This window comes from Cricetulus griseus (assembly GCF_003668045.3).
Source record: "Cricetulus griseus strain 17A/GY chromosome 1 unlocalized genomic scaffold, alternate assembly CriGri-PICRH-1.0 chr1_0, whole genome shotgun sequence".
NCBI lineage: Eukaryota > Metazoa > Chordata > Mammalia > Rodentia > Cricetidae > Cricetulus > Cricetulus griseus.
In genome coordinates, this window is record NW_023276806.1 from 12,178,222 (window position 1) to 12,199,394 (window position 21,173).

At 37.8% G+C, this 21,173-nt stretch overlaps 1 protein-coding gene across 3 annotated transcripts in view; it reads right to left on the bottom strand.

Moving 5' to 3' along the window:
• Positions 1 to 315: 315 nt before the first annotated feature.
• The window catches only part of Ttll7 (tubulin tyrosine ligase like 7), a 117,781-nt gene continuing 96,923 nt past the window's right edge, over positions 316 to 21,173 (bottom strand). For 2 of the 3 annotated variants that reach the window (XM_027395935.2, XM_027395936.2), the window contains 2 exons: positions 16,938 to 17,111; positions 316 to 3,064 (listed from right to left, as the gene is read on the bottom strand). In XM_027395935.2, the coding sequence (XP_027251736.1) occupies positions 2,944 to 3,064; positions 16,938 to 17,111 (295 nt within the window). In that variant the 3' untranslated portion in view covers positions 316 to 2,943. Of the gene's footprint in view, positions 3,065 to 8,918; positions 9,052 to 16,937; positions 17,112 to 21,173 lie in introns of all 3 variants that reach the window. The other variant, XR_003481317.2, reaches the window with a different exon arrangement.

A 21,173-nucleotide genomic window follows, 5' to 3' on the forward strand; every position in this document is an offset into this window, starting at 1 on the left:
TCAAATCAGCATAATCCCATACTCAATCTATTTTCCAAGCTAAAGAGAAAATGGAATGGAATCATTTTCTGGAAGTCTAGGAGCCACATATTTTCTGTGTGTGTATAAATATTAGGTAAAAGAAAGGGTTTGGTTTGGTTGGGATTAATTTAATTCTAGAGATGAGGAGCCATGGAAACTCTAGGGGATTTGATCTCGTTTAGGCAAATCCTTACAGACAGCAGAGTTGCTTAACACTGTACTCCATATAAAACTTTATGTTCACATATTAAAGATAAATGAAATCTAACAAAATAAAATTCATGCAAAGTAAAATGAATTGCAATAGAGTATTTTAATACATTCAAACACACAAGGTTGTCTTAGTCAAGTGAAAACTACATTGTGACTTTATGTTTGTAGGTAATGACATAAAAAAAGCAAGTGACATTTTGGAAAATATTCATATCTTACAGTTTGGGGAAGCATTACCACCATTACAAATGGCTAGGGCGGCCTGTCTATAATTATCCTCTACCCTTGAAAGTAAACCAAAATCCATTCTTAAAAAAAAAAAAAATGATGAGATTAAGCAGTTACTCAAGTTTTCTTTCTCTACCATGAAAGAGAGATCTACACTGTCTCTTATGCAAATATGTTTTAACCATACACATAAGAAATTGATAACAAAAACCAGGGAATATTTTATACCTCTAATACCTGTCTATGGCCTCCTGAGACTTGCATGGTTCATTATCATGTCTTCTCTTAGCTGCTCATTAGGGGATGGTGCTATGACAACCACCGTCCACAGCACACCAGGTAATGCACATAACTAATGAGCACATGGCTTTCTGCACAGCTTCATCATATCCAGCTAGTTGAAACAGGAAAATGTAGGCAATGAAATCCTACTGCTCAAACTAAGGCCTTGCTTGAGTAGCTAGGGAAGCGATGTTTGTTCACCAAATACTTGGCAGTTCTATGCATTTAAATTTACTCTTAGTTCTTAATGTGTGTTTCCAGGGTGAGAATTTCTAATGTTGGATGATTGTCCCTGTTTCATTGGGTTTTAAGTATAGATTCCTTTCTTGTATGAGGCAGAAGTTCCAAAGCAAACACCCTAATTATTCATTTGTGATTTAAGATAAATGAAGTAAATGACCAACAAACTGGGTTGGTATCACTTACCAATCACTTAAAAACATATCTCCATGATTTTATGTTCTTTTATTTCTCCATGATTTTTAAATCATGAATTGCAAACAAAAACACTGCAAATAAACCATAAAACAGACTGATCTGTTGACTATTCCCATAAAGATTCTGTGATATTCCAATATTTGCATCACTTATTTTTAGAAATATATAGCATATTGCAGAATTCGCAATATGGACTCCTAAATAACACATTCGCTTTCTTCCTTTGGAGACTTTATTCTCCTTTGGAAACACAAGACGAAATTGCATGGGATGTAGCCAGTAAGAAAAGCTTCATTTGGGATGTGCAGGGTAGGCAGCCATAAAGAAGTAAAGCAGCTACCAGCGATTTGTGTATGCAATGATTATTACAGGAAAAAAATATACTCTTAAAATAAATCCATATACTTTACAACTTTGGGTCACCATCGACCCAACTTCGAACAAATTTGGGACAGATGGGCTCTCACTACTGCTGCTTTGGAGTCATTTCCTCGTTTTCTGGAAATAGATTTTAGGATATGAAATGGTGGTAAACAATCTTGAGTTTTTCAAATTCTTAGCATCTGTGAGTAAAAGCCTTGGAGGGAAGTTTGAGCAAATATTACACTTCCTGAGTTCAAAAATCCATGACTGTGCTGTCTGTGTCTGGGCCACGGAAAGCACACACTGGTTTTGAAAGTGCAGGCAAGAGAAGGGAGCATGGGAATGTGCTGATGGGGACACACGCATGATGCCTTTGTACGGAAGACAACGCCACACTCAACAGTGAAGAAAAGACTCAATCTAGGGCAGGCACGTCAGCCCATGCATAGTGACATGTGCTGAGTGTAGACTCCTCTTCAGAGTCTTTAGAATATTTTCTGAGGTGAAATGAGAAACTACTATCATTAAGCTCTGCAAGGTAAACTGGTCTCAACATTGAGATACTTAAACCCATCAAGGATATCCTTTCCAAAGAAAAGCTAGTGCTATGAGACATAAAGTCACACAGCTAAGGCTCTATGGGTTGCCATCACTTGTTTATGTAACCCCCCATGGAAAGCCAAATTAAAGCGAGTTTACATTTTTGTTCTTAGCCCACTGGGAAGTCTCCCATTTTAGATCACACCACAATTTAATCTGGATCTTTATTGAAAATATGCACTAGAACAAATAGTTAAATTTCCATATGGAGAGTAAAATGTTGGAGGGATGTTTTCTAGTACTTTACAGTGTGCTATAGTAACAATAACCCCATTTTATCCTAATCTTATCATCAAGCTAACCCCAGGTTTTTAAGTCTCTTGTGTTTCACTGTTACATAGCTACTATGAGTGAAAGAAGTAATAAGATACTATTAGTGCTTTCTGAAGTCAAAGCTGTGTTATCTAGAAAATAATTTAACACTGTGATGGGATCTTCAAGATCAATTCTGCTTTATACACTCTGCAGCAAAAATAACATTTCTAGTAGGAAGCAATTAAGTATAAACCTAGCAAATTCTACACATTTGCATATTTGTGTAAACAACTTTAACATGGTTTATTACATTTCCAGAAACGTTAAATCTTATATTCAGTTTTCTGCTAATTTTTCTTACACATAATAAATATATATATATATATATTTGTATGTTACTTGAGTGCATGTGTGTATGTATTCCACACACTTATATGACATATATACATAAAATATCACGTAAGGGTCACTTCCTTAAGGTTCAACTGGAGAAAATGAATGAATTGCTATTATTCATAGCCCATGGCAATCTTCCATTCAGTCTCACAAATGGCTGTATCGGGACGTAAACAAAACATTGGAGCGAGTCATTCCTGGTGAATTATATTTCATGTTGTACAGTGATGACCGCATGAGGAGCTGGGCACTTCCTGGTAGCAAATACCTAAAAGTAGTAGTTACAAAATTAGGTTGTTGCAAAAACTTTAATGTCAATGTCATTCATGAAAAGATTATACAACTAATTATTTAACCAATCTTATTTGAAACTGTGACTATCACAACAATACAACTCACACAAAAATTTCCTTCTTAAGATTGGTATCCCATGACACACTTTCATCATTGCACTCAAACAATACATGGCTGTTTGTCGGTTCGCATGAACTTAAAATTCATCATCGGTGCCTAAAGGTAACATGTGAAGCCAGGCAAATGTCTCTTTAAAACTTGATCAGACACTTCGGCATCTCAAATCTTTAGTCTTTTACTAATGATGTTCATGGAGAATTTGGCAATCCACATTAATAATAGCCTTTATTTCAAGGGTATAGAACTATGAATCCTAATGGTAAAATGTCTCATTGATTCATTATAACTATAGATAAACTAAAACATTCTTAATTGGAAACTTTGTATTCTTAGACAATTCAGTGTTTATGGTTACAGATTGATGGAGCCATGAAACCAAATGTATTTCCAAATACATGATTTTCCCCAGATTTTAGAGAGACAAAATAGTATATGTATACGATAGTGTACATATAGGGGTGTGTGTTTCCCACATGCTTATCTATCCATCAAAGTGCCAACATTCTGTAAACAAAGCATTAATTTTTACATAACAAAAGTATGAATATTCACAATTAATAAAAAAGAATACAAGTAAATTTATGTGCTAATTCAGGTCCAATTTTCCAAGAAACTGGACCTTGTTTTTATTTATTTATTTGCTTGTTTTCAATGCCAAGCTTTGAAAATGGGGAATTACATATGAGTTGGGCACCCATATTTTCTTATCTATAGGTCTAGAGTTAAATGGCCAAGGAAATCCATAAATATAAATGGAAATTAACCATAGCATATAAATAAGCCTATGTTGTAGTAATGAGAAGATCAATGTATTTGTAAAGTCAGGACAAAGATATCTATAATGGATTTCCAACAACAGAAGTGGCAATAGAAGACCAGCAATTACCTGTGGTCTTGGAATAATAAATGACAAGAGAGTGTCAACGGATTCATGTCCTTCTTTGGACACTGGAACCCTCTAGACAGCATCATAAATGAACATACAAGAAACAAATGGAAGGGTAAGAACTGTCAGCTGCCTATTCTATGTGCAACAATGCTAAGAATTAGGATACATCTACATTAATGGGAAATTAAATTTACAGTTGTTTCTTGTGAATCTTAGAGAAAGAAAAGAATTCATTATAATCAAACTGCAAACAGCATTCAGATTAAAATAGAATTTTCCATAATATCCATAAACATTATTTCATCATGAATAATAATACCTACTAAATCTGTTACCTAATATCACAAACTATAAATAATTGCACCGATCATTAAGTTAATAGAGCAGTAAAATAATACACAACAAACTAAATTAAATCAAAACTCCAGAATGGTTGATGAATAATGAAACAACTGATTTCTCACATCACAGATTATATAAATTATTTTCTTAATATCACTAGGGTAATTTATATGGATTAATTATGATGTCAAGTGCTGGTGAAGTCTGAATGATTAATCTGATACCTTTGCCATAGGAAAGCAACCCTTCTTATGTAAGGCAAGGAGCAAATAAAGGAAGGTGCTTGATCAAAACCCACTAGTCCACACGAGGTGGGGGATATTCTAGGTTCTGTGGAAAATGCATTAGGAATGACACAGTAAACAGCAACCTCAATGAAACTTTACACAGGTCTGTGTGTGTGTGGTGTGCATGCATGTATGCATGAGGTCACCTAGCATGAACGAGTGTGGAGGCCCTAAGTTGATGTCAGTTGATTCTCCTCCACTCTTCACTTTATTTACTGAGACGGTGTCTTCACTGAACTTGTAGCTCACCAAGTCCAGCTGGCCAGCTTGTCCCAAACATGCCCTATCTCCTGGGTTCTGGGATTATACATGGCCTCTACACCTGCTGAGTTTTTGCTGTTATGTGGGTTCTAGGGATCTAAATTCAGATTTTCATGCTTATGGGGCAAACATTTTATCCAGTGAACTATCTTTACAATCCTCCAATTAAAAATTTAATTTCCAATAAATCAGTGCTGTTGACAATTTAGTAACATGCACAAAAAACATATTTCTATTGTTTCTCAGTAGTTCTGGAACCCATGATTCCCCCACCCTCAGCCTCAGGAGTGCTGGGATATCATAGCCAGCCTCACAGTAACTTTAAGCTCCATTGTTGCACATGAAAAAATAAATAATTAATATCACAAAGTACAGGATCCTAGGTAATGCTGTTATGTTCAACAATGATTTATATAAAGTTTTATAGGCCAACTTTCATAAATCAACATGCGTTATTCTAATAATTATCTAAGTACATAGCATGGTTAGCAACATTTTACAGATAAATATACTGTATGAAGCACACAGGGCAGACTGTCTTTCTCCAGACACTTGTTATGGTACACAAAAATCCCATTTTGAAACTTGTCTTCAATTATTATATTAATACTTTCAGGAACATGAAGTATAATAAGATAATCCAAGAAGTCCAGTGGGTATAATGCCACAAATCCCAACCTTCTAGTAGTAGAAGTTTAGTAAGAAACTGTTCTTTTGGACTTGAAAGAAGGAGAAGTGTGGTATGAACTTGAAAAATATATGAAATTATACTGGAAAAACACTCTGCTTACCTAAAGCAAACGCTGTGGGTATTGCAAGGCATTATGGAGAAATGCAATAGTTATTTGCCTTGAAGTCTCTACTAATATCTCCTGGGAGACTCCAGAAGCTGAACAGCAAAGATTACTTTTAAATTGTTCTTTGCATTGGAGTTAAGTAATACAATTTGATTTTTTTTTTTTTTTTTTAGGCAGGAAGACTGTCTCAAGGAGGTGAATTTATAGACTATATCTGAAGACTTTGTCTAAGCACCAATACGAAGAAGTTTACAGCTTTTACCCTGGCTTATTTTTGCTGTATCAAAATAATTCCCAGCTAACTTGTAGCCAAGAGCAATATATCAGACTGTCTCCATTAACTTCACACCCATAGCCACACTCCACATTTGTTAGGCAAGGTGTGTGCACCCTTACACACCCACGATGTAGATGCAGAACACACACATTTTAAATTCCAGATTGGTCCAGAACTTTATATGCTATCCTATTGCTAACTCTGATGATCCCCAGAATATCAATCATTTAAAACTGACAGGGACTTTTCCTTGAACATGTAAGTGACACTCATCTTCCAGCATCGTTCTGTAGTGGGACAAGGACCCCTGAACTCCTTCAGGTAAACCCAGATTCCTGGTTTGAGGACTGCAGGGTAAATAAAATTCAACAGACTATGTGCCCTGTGCTTTTGGAGGATGATTCTTACTGTCTTGAATTTCATAATGGAAATAACCTTTATCATTCTTGAATATAAAATTCAGTATGTTAAGTATATTAATCTTATATAACTACCTGCAAGTCTAGACCATTGTCATGATTCCAAGAAGAAACTCTACACCTATTAATTTTCCTAGTTTCTCCTCCTCAGCTTAGGCTCAGGAATTCAGCAATGATAGCTTTTGTCTGGCACCTGTAAAGCCAAACACTTAGACCTGTTTTGGGAGATGCTCGCCTCTTCCCTAGTCCCTTACCAGGTACCTAACCACTGTAGTTATTTGGATGATAGCATGACAATCAAAGGCTTAAAAGCATATGTCTACATATATAAGAAAAGATACAATATTTGTCTTTGGGGGTCTAAGTTGTCTCACTTGGGATGGTTTTTTTCTAACTCCATCCATTTACCTGTGAATGTAATAATTTCATTTTTCTTAACAGCCGAATAGTATTCCACTGTGCAAATGTGCCATGGTTTCCTGATCTATTCGTCAGTTGATGGACATCTAACCTGTTCCCAATTTCTGGCTATTATGAATGAAGCAGCAATGAACACAGATGAGTAAGTGTCTCTGTGGTAGGATGCTGAGTCCTTTGGTTATATGCCCAAGTGTGTTATAGCTGAACCTTGAGGTACATCTATTCCCAGATTCCCAAAAAACCATGACACTGATTTCCAGAGTGGCTATACAAGTCAGCACTCCCACCAGCCATGGATACATGGTACCATTACTCGACAGCCTTGACGGTATGAGCTGTCATTTGCTTCACTGATCGTGGCCATTCTGACCGTGCCAAAATGAAATCTCAAAGTAGTTTTAATTTGCATTGCCTGGACTGCTAAGGATGTTTAACATTTCTTTAAGTGTTTCTTATCCATTTGTGTTTCTTTTCTTTCTTTCTTTTCTTTCTTTTTTATTTTGAGAACTGGCTAGTTAGTTCTGTACTCCATTTTTAAAACTAGGCTATTTGTCTTCTTGATGTTCTGCCATTTTAGTTCTTTCTATGTTTGGACACCAACCCTCTATCAGACTTACAATTGGTAAAGGTAGCTTCCCAATCCATATCCCACTTTGCTGACTGACTGTGTCTTTTGCCATATAGACATGTTTCAGATTCATAAGGTTCCTGTTACTAACTGTTGACTGAGTGCCTATAATACCCGTGTCCTGTTCAGAAAGTCCTTTCCTGTGCCAAGGACTTCAAGTCTAATCTCCGCTTTCTCCTCTACCAGGTTTAGGGTACCTGCATTATGGTGAGGTCCTTGATCCATCTGGAGTTGAGTTTTGCACAGGGCGGGTGATAACCAGGGTTCTACTTGCATTGCTCTGCATGCAGCCATCCCGTTTGAGCAGCACTATTTGCTGAAGATGCTGTCTTTTCTCCATCATCAACCCTCTCCCCTCAAGGCTCAGGGAATATGCAGAAGAGGAGGCAGAAAGACTGTTAGGAGCCAGAGGTGACTGGTGAATGACTCTGAGGAAACAGCGTCTTCCAGACACAACAGGACTGGTACACATATGAGTTCAGAGACTGTGGCAGCCTGCACACAGCCTGGACAGGTTCAAACCAGATGGGGTCCCAGTACTAAGGGGGGCGAAGTGAACACAGAGTCCCAACTCTAACCAGGAAGCTGTCCACAACTGATACCCACTGGCAATGGGAAAGTTAGTCTTCTCTAATGGAGTCTCACTGGGTGTATTAACCACATTTCAGGGTAGGCCTCAGACCCAGGAGTAGTTGGCCAACACAAAACAAACTCAGGGATAATTTTGTTGACTTTTTGTTTCACTTGACTTTGCTTTGGGCATTTTTTTCCCTGTCTTACTGGTCTTTTGCTTGTATATTTGGGTTTTCATTTTTGTGGGTTTTAAATGTTTGTGTTCCTTGGCTTTTTATTCGTGTATTTTGGTTTTGCTTGTTTCTTAAAGAGAGAGAGAAAGAAATATAAATTTGTGTGGGTAGGGATGTGGGAAGGATCTGGGAAAAATTAGGAGAGATGAAAAACTTGATTAGATATACTATGTGAAAAAAGTTCTTTTACAGTTTGCACAAAAAAAGGCCTCCCCGTCCCCCACCCCATTTTCCTCCTTCCTACCCAGGAAACATCAATTTTAATTCCTAACTATGAAGTTGTCTGTCACACTTACAGATGGGATAGCAAACACCCTTTTGTGTCTGCTTTTGAACTCGGCATGTTTACAACACTTCTCCTTTTGTATCATGAACTGGATTTCTTTGTTTCATGGCTAATAGTCCATTGTGCGACCATACATTTTGCTTTACACACTCACTTGTTGACGGACAGTTAAGTCTGTTTCACCTCTTAGCTCCTATGAAACAAATGCTGCCGTGCATATGGGGCACCTGGCTTCAGCTCCTTTGGGCCTATATTCAGAGTTGTCACTGGGGAGTCATATGTGCATTTGTGTTTACCTTTCTGAGACACTGTCAGACTCTACTCCACAGCAGCCACACCACGTCACGTCCTCAGCAGCAGAGCCTGTGCTTCCCAACTTTCCATCTGCCAACATGTGTCTAGAGTATGCGCCTGTGTGACAGCAGCCATCTATTATGAGGTACATTGTCATTTCAACTTTGATTTGGAAAGCAAGGGGACAAGGCCTATTTTCTTTTTTTCTAATCATTTTTTTTATTTGAATTAGAAACAAGATTGCTTAAATGACAATCCCAGTTTCCTTCTCCCTCCCTTCCTCCCCTACCACCCCCCAACTAAAACCCTACCTATCCCATATCCTTTCTTCTAATCTACACCTGACTCAACCTTTCTGCTCCCCCATGACCTCTGCATCCTTCCTCTTCTTCCCTTTTCATTCTCGTAGTTCCCTCCCCCCTCTTCCTGTGCTCTCAATTTGCTCAGGGGATCGAGACCCTTTCCCCTTCTCCAGGGAACAATGTTTGTCTCTTTTAGGGCCCTCCTTGTTTACTAGTTTCTCTGGCAGTGTGGATTGTAGGCTGGTAATCCTTATTCTATGTCTAAAATCCACATATGAGTGAGTACATATCATGTTTGTCTTTTTGTGATTGGGTTAATTCACTCAGAATGGTTTCTTCTAGTTCCATCCATTTTCCTGCAAATTTCAAGATTCCATTGTTTTTGTTTTTTGTTTTTTGTTTTTTTCCACTGAGTAGTACGCCATTGTGTAAATATCCATTCTTCGGTAGAGGGGCATCTAAGGCTGCTTATGAACATCGTTGAACAGATGTCTTTGTTGTATGAATGTGCTTCTTTTGGGTATATGCCTAGGAGTGGAATTGCTGAATCTTGTGGTAGGCGCATTCCCATTTTCCTGAGGAGTCGCCATACTGATTTCCAAAGTGGCTGTACAAGTTGACACTCCCACCAGCAGTGGAGAAGTGTTCCCCTTTCTCCACACCATCTCCAGCATAAACTGTCATTGGTGTTTTTGATTTTAGCCATTCTGACAGGAGTAAGATGGTATCTCAGAGTTGTTTTGATCTGCATTTCCCTGATGGCTAAGAATATTGAACACTTTCTTATGTGTCTTTCAGCCATTTTAGATTCCTCTATTGAGAATTGTCTATTTAGTTCTGTACCCCACTTTTTAATTGGATTGTTTGGTGTTTTGGAGACTAGCTTCTTGAGTTCTTTGTATATTTTGGAGATCAGCCCTCTATCAGATGTGGGGTTGGTGAATATCTTTTCCCAGTCTGTGGGCTGCCGTTTTGTCTTGCTGACTATGTCCTTTGCCTTATAGAAGCTTCTCAGTTTCAGAAGGTCACATTTATCAATTGTTGATCTCAGTGTCTGTGCTACTGGTGTTATGTTCAGGAAGCGGTCTCCTGTACCAATTAATTCAAGGCTATTTCCCACTTTATCTTCTAATAGGTTCAGTGTGGCTGAGTTTATGTTGAGGTTTTGTTCCATTTTGACTTAAGTTTGTGCAGGGCAAAAGGCTTGGGTCTAACTGCAATCTTCTACATGTCCGAATCCAGTTATGCCAGCATCTCTCTTTGTTCTAGCGTATAAATTTGGATTGTTTGCCAAAACTCAGGTGTTCATAGGTGTGTGGGTTAATATCAGAGTTTTCAACTCTATTCAATTGGTCTACCTGTCTATTTTTGTGCCAATACCAAGCTGTTTTCAAGACTATATAGCTCTGTAATAGAGCTTGAAGTCAGGGATGGTGATGGACAAGGCCTATTTTCAAATGCCCACTTTGTCACATACGACTAATGTGAAACCTCTGGGACCTTTTTCCTCAGCTCTCCAGAAATCCAGTCATTTCGTCCTGCCTATCTCCAAGGGCCAATGAGAGTACACATGAATGCTTATAGCTGATGTGTCAAGAACATCAGTACCAATAGCAAGACCATCCTTTGTCTCAGATAAACAGACATTGTTGTAGCTTCAGGTCATTAATGGCACCATGTGCTTGAAACTTAAGAGTACTGAGCATGACAGTCAGTTTAATAGACATTCTGAAGCTATTACTTGTATAAACATCACATTAAGTAGCTGAACATCTGCAGACTCCCTGAGCTCATAATTACAGTCTCCCTTTCCCCATGAAGTTAAGCTCCTCTTGACCTTTATGGTACTTACATCCTTATTTCCCATCCAAATCCATCTTCCCTAAACACTGTTTTGCTTATTCTTTATTTTCATTAACACTCAAACAAAATGTGTATTTCCTTTGTACCTGGATAAGTCTGCTCCACGTTATGTTTGAGTCTCTGTAAGCCATTTTCCTTACCAATACTGAATACTACTTCATTGTGTGATATAATAGAAAATGTGTTCTTCTGTTGGCCACTTAGGTTGTTTCTAATTTTTTAAAGCATTTTGAGTAAATTATACCATGACCATTGTAGTAAGGATCTTCATGTTCTCACACATACATTTCTACTGGAAAATTACTGGCACAGTGACTATGAAAATGGTGGAGTCCAGTATGAAATGCTGAGCTATCACCCATTTTTTTTCTGTTTCCCATCATGCAGGCAATTTTCACTTCCTGGTGTTCTTGGTGGGTCCTGGTATGCAGCTTTGGAGATTCCTTGTTCTAGTATTTTGTAGTGTCTTGAATACTAATTCACTTACGTTTTCAAATATTTATTGTCCCCTTTTCCAGGTTATAGTCCCCAAGTTTCCATTAAGTGGTCAGTTCCTTCCCCCAGAAGTTGTAGGAATTCACATAAAATTTGTATCACGTTTTATTTTTGTTTGTAGTTTGCTTTTTGTCCTGGGTAGGAGCTCATGTAACCCTGACTGGCTTGAACATGCTGTGTAGCTAATGCTGGCTTTGAACTCCTGAGTCTCTGCTTCTACCTCTCCTCCTGCATGTTGGGATTACAGCCCTGCCCACCCTTGCCTTGTAACACTTACAACGTTCTCTTATGATACATGGATTGCAGGTATCTTCCTCTATGTTGTAACTTTTAGGTTTTTCATTTTTAATAGGCTTTTCTAATGACTATATATGTATATGTATGTATATATATATATATATATATATTATATATATATAATTCTAATACAGAAATATATTCATCTTTTCAATTATGATTAACACTTTTGATGCTACTTTTCAAATTGTCATTTATATAATCTCAATTTCATCAAGATATTCTCCTAAATTATCCTCTGAAATTTGCAGTTTTACTCGTCATGACTGTCTACTTAGCTCATAATTTTCATGGATGAAGCTGGGCTTCTTTTCTCGAGTACTTAGGAATCCAGCTCGCCCAGCACCACTGCATGGCTAATCTTCCTTTCCTCATTTGTTACAAAGGTGGTGGATCCCTTTTGTCATGCCTGGGATGGCTTGTGGCTTCCCATGGTAGCAGTTCCAGTGATCCACTTGCCTGCCAACTTTACATCAATTTACCTTATCCTAATCAAACATTTTCCTACAAGTAGTTTGCAAATCCTACTTTGTGTTTCTATTTTAAAATTGTCTTACCTAGTTTTCCTTTTGTTCTTCTATCCTTTAAATGCTAGAACAAGCTAGGAACAAACATCTATGCCACCAAAAATAAGTAAATACAAGAATGTGTAGCAAAATACAGTAAGATTGCATTGAATTTGTTGGTATATGGAACAATTTGAGAGAAAATGCCATTATAATAATGATTCTAATTATTAAAGTATATGTTTCCACTTTTACATTTTCCTGAATATGGATCTTATATATCCTTACCAGATGGATTCCTAATAATTAAAAAATATTTCAAGGTACTAACACTGGTGCTTGAATTCTCTGTTGTTCATACAGAAAACAATAGTTTACTTTCTTCTTCTTCTTCTTCTTCTTCTTCTTCTTCTTCTTCTTCTTCTTCTTCTTCTTCTTCTTCTTCTTCTTCTTCTTCTTCTGTTTTTTGAGACAGGGTTTCTCTGTGTAGCTTTAGAGCCTGTCCTGGCACTCGCTCTGGAGACCAGGCTGGCCTCGAACTCACTGAGATCCACCTGCCTCTGCCTCCTGAGTGCTGGGACTAAAGGTGTTCGCCACCAACACCCGGCTAGTTTACTTTCTTTAATCAACATATTTCATCAATATGGTTAAAGCTACTTTGTTTATCTATAGATGCATATGAATAGAGTTATATTCACTATTAATAAACATTCAGTTCTCCATTTCAAACCTGATGCCTTTTCCTTATTTTTATCATTGATATACCTAGTCCCTTCAGCTACAGGGCTGAACAGGAGTAGGGATAGCAGGCAATCTTGACTTGCTCCTCATTTGAGCAGGAATGCCTGGATGTTTAGACATTTGTTATGACACTTCCCTAGTTATGTTGTATTGGACTGCAGAAATTCTTTCATGTGGTATGATTGAGCATCCTTTGGGTTAATGCCCAAGAGTGGTAATACTGGGTCATGAGGTAGACTGACTCCCAGTTTTCTGAGAAACCACCATACTGATTTCCAAAGTGGCTGTACAATTTCACACTCCCACAAGCAGTGGAGGAATGTTCCTCTTACTCCACATCCTCTCCAACATAGGCTATCATTAGTGCTTTTGATCTTAGCCATTCTGACAGGAGTAAGTGTAAGGTATCTCAGAGTCATTTTGATTTGCATTCCCCTGATGACTAAGGATGTTGAGCAATTCCTTAAATGTCTTTCAGCCATTTGACATTCTTCTGTTGAGAATTCCCTGTTTACATCTGTACCCCATTTTTTAAATTGGATTATTTGGTATTTTGGTGACTAGCTTCTTGAGTTCTTTGTATATTTTGGAGATCAGCCCTCTATCTGATCTTTTCCCATTCTGTAGGTTGTCTTTTTTTTCTTATTTACCATGTCCTTTGCCTTACAGAAGCTTTTCAGTTTCGTGAGGTTCCATTTATTTCTCTTCTTTTTCTGTCCCGCTAAACAGTTTTCTAATCACAAGTATAAATGAATTTGATAAAGTGAATTTTCTGTACCTGGGACATGGAACAATACTAGGGATCAAGCCCAAGGCCTGCCACACCCACCACAAACACTCCTATCTCTGAGTCACATCCCAGCCCTCTCTCTCTGGGACCTTCTATTCCACTGGGTAGCAAAAGACTTCAACCATTTCTTCCTCAGGTTATGGAACCTATCACCAGTGCCATAAGCAGAAGCTGGATGAGAGGTTACCTTAGCTAAAATTGTTTCAGTTTGCTAATATATTGCTTCATATTTTACATATATGTGTTGATAGATTAGAACGAACTTTGTTTTTCTTTGCTAAGAAAGCTCTGTTTGGTTTTTGGTATCAAAGGCAGATAAGTAGTCTTTTAAAAAATATTTATTTATTTTATATATAAGTGATCTGTCTTCATGCACACAAGAAGAGGGAATCAGATCCCATTACAGAGGGTTGTGAGCCACCATGTGGTTGCTGGGAATTGAGCTCAGGACCTCCAGAAGAGGAGCCAGTGCTCTTAGCCACTGAGCCATTTCTCCATCCCAGATAAGTAGTCTTATAACAAAGAGAAACTAAGTTCCCTCTTTTTCCATTCTCAAGATAGATCGGTAATGAACCCATAAAAGCCTGAAAGTCTAAAAGCAATGGGAGAATCCACAGTTTAGCAACTAATTTTAGTATAGTGGGGCATCAGGCTGGTCCCAGGCTTTCATATCTTGAAGAGTTCATAGAGATATGTACATTTCTAAATGAGTGTGTCAGTTTCTACGCCAACTCTAATGGCTTAGTCATCATGAGATGTGCTTGTGCTGTGTCTTTTTTATTGATGTGTTATTTCTGTAAGGTTGCAAGACCAGAAACCATAGTCTACAATATAATATGTAAACCTCTTAGGAAATATCACTCAGGGACACATTATGCATGGGTTTATAAACCTGGGTGATGTCAACTGCCTCTCCTTTGGTTTTTAAATAAAATATCCAAAGATATAGCTCCTCATAAATCCCATGAATGCATATGCTATATTCATATTTATGTATACTAGTATTTGTAGTTAATTTATATATATATATATATGTGTGTGTGTGTGTGTGTGTGTGTGTGTGTATAGTCACATGAATATTTAATCAGGTATACTTCATAAATAAAATCAATCAATCCACTAAATGCTAAACTCTATAAAGTGAAGTGTTATAAGTTCATTTCCCTATGAGAAAACTGATGTTCTTAAATTGGTGTGACATTCTCCTGAATTTTAATAACTAGATATTACAAAAAAGTGTTTCTTTCCCTCCACTTCTTGGGTTCCCGTGAAGAGCTAACTCTCACTAGTGTAAATGTCCTGGCCTCTACAGAATTGCATTATCCCAATAATGGATTTAAAAGGAGGATACGAGCTTGCTTGGCTCCTGCCTTATGTAGGGAAGGTGCATGCTCACTTGAGCCCCAGCCCTCATGGAAGGAACTAAACTATCTTAGTAGTGGTAGTAGAAACTTCATGTTGCCCCAACTCTGCTTTGAAGAAGTTAAGTTTGATCTTGTAATACAGTATTAGAAAACTCACTGGGATCATCCACGTCATTTTCCTAGTATAGATTTTTAAATCTCAGGGTTCTGAATTTGAGCAGGAGTGACAGCACTTTTACTGACACATCACAATGCTCAGACCCCAGGCTCATCTGAGCATATCCCAGAAGTTCAGATCTGAATATTTCAGAACCAGCGATGTCTCTCCTGTCCACAAAGATTGGGCGTAACATCTTCCTCCAGGCTGACCAGGAAACCATCCTCTTTGCCTTGCCCACAAAAACTACCTGATCCATTCATTGAAACTGAGTTGTAAGAGCTACAATTGCAGGAATGATACAAAGAAGCCCTGATAAATTCCCTCCTATGTGGGAATTCTAAGCTTTCCTGATCAGGTACAGTGTGTTACTCCTTAAAGATAGTCTCTTCATGTCAAAACAATGGCTACCATTAACATGAGTTTTGTTTCCCATTAAAAACGCTGCAGTGTAACTTTAATCTCCACATATTTAAAATACAATTAGCTACATCTCTGAAATTGTTATGATTACTCAATTACTATTTGCAAAAGAGTTAAAACACATTAGATATCCTACACAGTACACAACAAGCAAAGTCTATGGCAAATATGTGTGTTGGTCCTATCATAGAAAAACACTCTGATCCACTCTTGTGGTTACAGGTCACTGTGGTAGAAGGTGGGCTCTAGGGCCTCTCTGCTATCATTTTTACTGCATCTATTTCTAGTGATGCCATTTGCTCTTCATTTTTTAACCTACTTCCTGACTCTTTTACTATGGCTTCATTTTCAATCTCATTTTCTTCTACTTTAAGTAACGCTACAACTTTCATGTAATAAAACTAAAGAGACAAAGGCTGGGGAAAAGAGAACTTGCCTATTCTGTGTAAAACCCCGGGTTCAGTTTCCTGTCACTAATCCAAGCATCAACAAATACCCAAAGTTTCAATTCATCTTTAATACTCATAGGAACTGTAGTTGTATTGGAACATTCCAATAGGGGCTCCTTTTTATTCTGTACTTTTGCAACTTAACAGTTGTTTCTTATTATTGTGTTCTCTAGTGTTAGAAAACTACATGTTTTAACTGGACATGCATGAAACTCGATTTTGACATAGAACTTGGTAGAGGCATACTGAATAATAAAGTCAACCCAAATGCACCTTCTAAACCATATTGTTATCAGGGATGAATGCTGAAATGCCTAAAAATAGTTCATTTTATCCCAACGTGCTCTTTCTCAGGTTTTAGAAACAAGAATATATAAATCAAATATGCTTATTTCCAACCACATTACATCTATCACCTTTGGGTTCGTGATTGCTGTTCGGTTTCTTAAAGACACAGACTGTAAAAATAAAAGATGTTTTGTAGATTAGAGAATGGTTGTATTTCCAGTTTTTGAGGATCTCCTAGTTATGTAAGCATAAAAGACTCCTAATTTTACAAAAAGAGTCAATTTCAAACTGTTGCATACCATGTCTCTATACAAAGCTCACTGGGAACTGAGAACGTAAAACTTACCTGGAGTTACCCAAGTCAGGGCCAATGCCTGAGATGGGACCCCTAGTTTCAGTCGTGTACTTGTAAACCACTAACAGGCACTGCTTGCAAAGCTCCACCACACGCTGGCAACACTGGAGCTGCAGAGGAGTCACCACATCCGGGCTCTTACTGAAGATGCTCTCCCAAGAGGATCTGTTGGCATGGAAACAGACATGGCTTCCTGGTGTTCACTTCTAAGAATGGCAACCAGCTAGATCATTTAGCTAGCAACAAACTGGGAAACAAGGTAGAAGTGGCCTCTCATATATGCAATGAATATGAAAGTTTTATAATAAATACAAATTAGGAAGATAATTATCATTTTTAAAAGTTGAATTATTATAAGATTTCTTTAAGGACATTAGTGCTACCAACCTGGATAGCTGAGAAAATGACTCATTCCCGATTTAATAAATGAAGCTATTCCATATCAAAGCATTTAATTAATTTCTCAAATTTTAGGTATTCTAGGAAATTAGTTTTTTTAATTCTATATTTACCATAATACTAGACACAAAGAAATATGAAGTCGTTGTGATTTAATTTATGACTGCCCTGCTCTAGGAAATTCTGTTTGGCCCTTTGATTATGAACACTGCTTTCAAAATACTCTCCATATTAACCATCCTTTATGCTTCCTCTAGTGCAGGGCATACACCAACAGTGATGTCACCCCAACAGATACCTACCTCCCACAACAGGAGCTGATGTCCTTCCTCTTTCAGGGAACTCACTCCAAAGTAGGAACAGCTCACAAGTCCCTGGAAAGCCTCATTGCTATGAGCATGTTTGTTTATGTTACTGTTATCAAATCCCAAGTTCATCCATGGCTTTCACCAGAAATAGCTTAGCGTGGATGGAGGAAGGGTAACTCTTTTTAAACCTTGAGGGGAAAGTGGCTTCAAATTTTGTAATGGTTCAAGTATTGTTTTACAAAGCCCAATTTTTGTAACCCTCAGGGGGGAAAGAACAAGTTTTCAGATTAAAAAAAAAAATACTAAGGAAAATCTTCCCCACCCCCCAAAAAAATTCCAAAAGGAAAATCCAAAGACTCAATTTTCAACCTTCTGTGCTATATTATATATTTTGAATTAAAAAATTATTTACACACTTCAAAGTGTTGAGGTTGTTTTGTTTTGTTTTCCCTGCAAGGACTACTGTTTATTTCCTCAGGAAAAACATGGTCCAAGAAATAGCATGTCATCCGCAAATGACAGATTTTATTTCCTTACAGGGTTAAAGCTTAATCGAGTTAATTGAAAGAAATGGATTTTCTTCTAGATTTGGAATGCTAAGGTCTAAATAGAATGCTTTTTCCTTAACAAAGGCATAAACATTTCTGATCCATAAACAATTAAATTCTGGCTCAATTAACTCAAAATTTACTACTAAACATTTAATAATATATGTGTGTTATCAAGACATATATATATCTTGATATATATAGCTACAGATATAAAATTAACTTACCTAATTGAAGCAAAAAACAGTAGAGAAGATAATTGCCATTTATATTTGTATTTAATATGCATAATCTAATAGACCTTAAATGTCTGAGCTGAAAGACTGTGTGCAACTGGAAATTCACACAGGAAACTCCCTCTCTGTTGGGACTCTGATATGTTCATGGACTTCTAGCTCCCTCATTACCCTCTACTTTGAACAGTATTATTTAATTTTTTTTAGGCTTTGAAAAATCTGATTAGATCTGTACCAGGTATCTCACATCAAGGTTATTTTTCTTGACTGACCATGGGATTTAAAGGGAAGAGAGGAAGAAATAAGATGGAAGGAAGATAAAGGGATTTCTTATTTTCAATTGGATAACTTTTTTACATAACACGTGAAGTTTGTCTGTAAGGCCATTGATGCTACCAACTATGCATGGCTAGCCAGTTTGCTTACAGAAGAACAGCTTTGACAAGTCCATCATTCTCTTTTCAAAACAAATGTAGAAACCAATGTCCTACACACACTTCCTGTGTATACATTCAATATCACTGGCAAAACACTTGGTTCTACTCTGTTAAGTCATACTCAAGTACCAGCATACCAAAACCCCTCATAAGAGAAGAGAAAATGAGTGAGACCTGAGCCTTTGTAGCCTGAGACTACCAGAGCCTATACACAGGGAAGATATGGTTCTCAGCCTTGTGCACACCTCAGCTAGTGCCTGCCAGCAAGGGTATATATGAAATGCTCCTTTGCTCTCTTTGTGCCAAAGCAACAGCACAAAGGTGTTTGTTTTGTTTTGTTTTGTTTTGAACAAAGGCAAAAGGAGATAGGAAGGGTTAAAAAATAGCAGTGCTTTCAAATCAAAGAACCCAGGGTCTCATTGCCTGCTCTCGGAATCTAAATTCAAAGGGAATAAAAGCACTAACATCAATGAATTCTAAAAGAAAAATTAAACGATTAAATAGTTCTTTTGGGTTTTCCCTAATCCTCAGAGAAATATTAAATGGGATGGCTTTAGATGACATTTTTAGTGACATAATGACAAGGGATAAAATCCTGAATACTTCTCACAACAAAGAGGGGTTAATGAAAACCCAAGGCTTAGAAAATTCTCTTATTATTCAATAATCCAGCTACTTCACCCTTTTCCTCTTGAAAACTTTAATAAATCATTTATCTGAAGAAGGGGAATAATTTATTCCTTTGTACCCTGGAAGAAAATCTAACTGATGGTTAAATGTACAGAAAAAGGAGAAAGAAAGAACCATTTTTGCTTTGCCTATCTAGAAATCTAGACAGTCTGTCAAGCAAGTCAATTTGAACACTAAAGACGTACTATGAACACAGCCAAATGGGAAGGCTGGGAAGGAACAGGGTCATGTCTCTTCACGTTTACATTTTACTCATATGTCTCTCCAAACTGTGGTAACTCAAAGCCTGAAACCAAGCCACTCTGGGAAGCCACTGGCTGCTGCCTGTGTTTGGTCCTCCCCTCACTCAGGATCCTCCACAGTTGCACTGTATCTTTGGAAGCTTTGCCCCAACACCATGCACTCCTTTAACAGCTGGTCTGACAGCTAGGAAGCCGGGGTGAAATCTCATCTTCTCATTTCTCAAGGAATGATTTTAACTATAACAGAGTATAGCTTTCTTGCTCAGTTACAAGGAAAATATTAGACAAATATACTTAAAGTAGCTGTTGGACAGCTCCATTGTATGTATGTCTCTGTCTTTTAACATACCCAACAATGTGCCTTTAGACTGTTTCTAAAAGTTTATTTCTGAACCAAGACCTTAAAAATAAATAATACAGCTTCCATAGGACAAACTTCCACAGAAAACATTTTGGGCTAAAAGGTCTAAACCAGAATCTCTTGCTCAGGGTACAGAGACAACCGGTGAATTCCCTTCCCACATGGCGGTTTGCTTCCCCCATTTCCCCTTCCTCTTCATCCCCATCCCCCCCTCCTCTTCCTCATGGCTTTATGTGGCCATCACCTATTGTCCCTGCTGGCCTCACCTGAAGTGCTACTGCCTATTGCCATCTTTCCTGAGTTAGGACCCACGGGAATCTAGAATTCTCCTGGTCCAGGAAATCCCAGCGGATAATTTTATTTAAGAAAATTTCAAGAACTCCACTCCTCAGAAGACTGGTCACAATCAGAATTTGGATCCCAGAACCCTTCCAGTGGGGTAGAAGTGATGGCTCAGTGGGTGAGATGCTTCGGGCTCTTCCAAGAGGACCTTACTTTGGAGCCCAGACCTACACTGCGAAGCTCACAACCACCAGTAACTCTAGCTTCAGGCGATCCAATGCCCTCTTTGTGGCTTTGTGTTCACCTATGCTCACATGCACACACCCTCAAAAAGACACACATAATTTTGAAGACAAAATATACCTTTTAAAAAACCCCTCCCAGGTGACTACAGGGAACCAAGGGTGCTTGGGCAAGAGCATCCAAGAATAGAAGGACCAGGATATTTGCTGTCTGATACAAAAGTCCTGGCCTGAATTTATTGAAACCAACAAGGAAGGTTTACATTATTTTTCAATGTCTCTGGAGGTGGGCAAGATGGCTTACTTGTTTCATCTTATTCTTGAGTATTAACAGATAAAGACAGGAATGGGGCTGCCCTATTGTTATTTAAATTATTTGCCTAATAATTTCCACATAGTTGAGCAAGAAAGCAACTTTCTTTTTATTAAAATCATTCCTTGACAAAGAGAAGACAGGATTTCACCCGGCTTCCTAGCTGTCA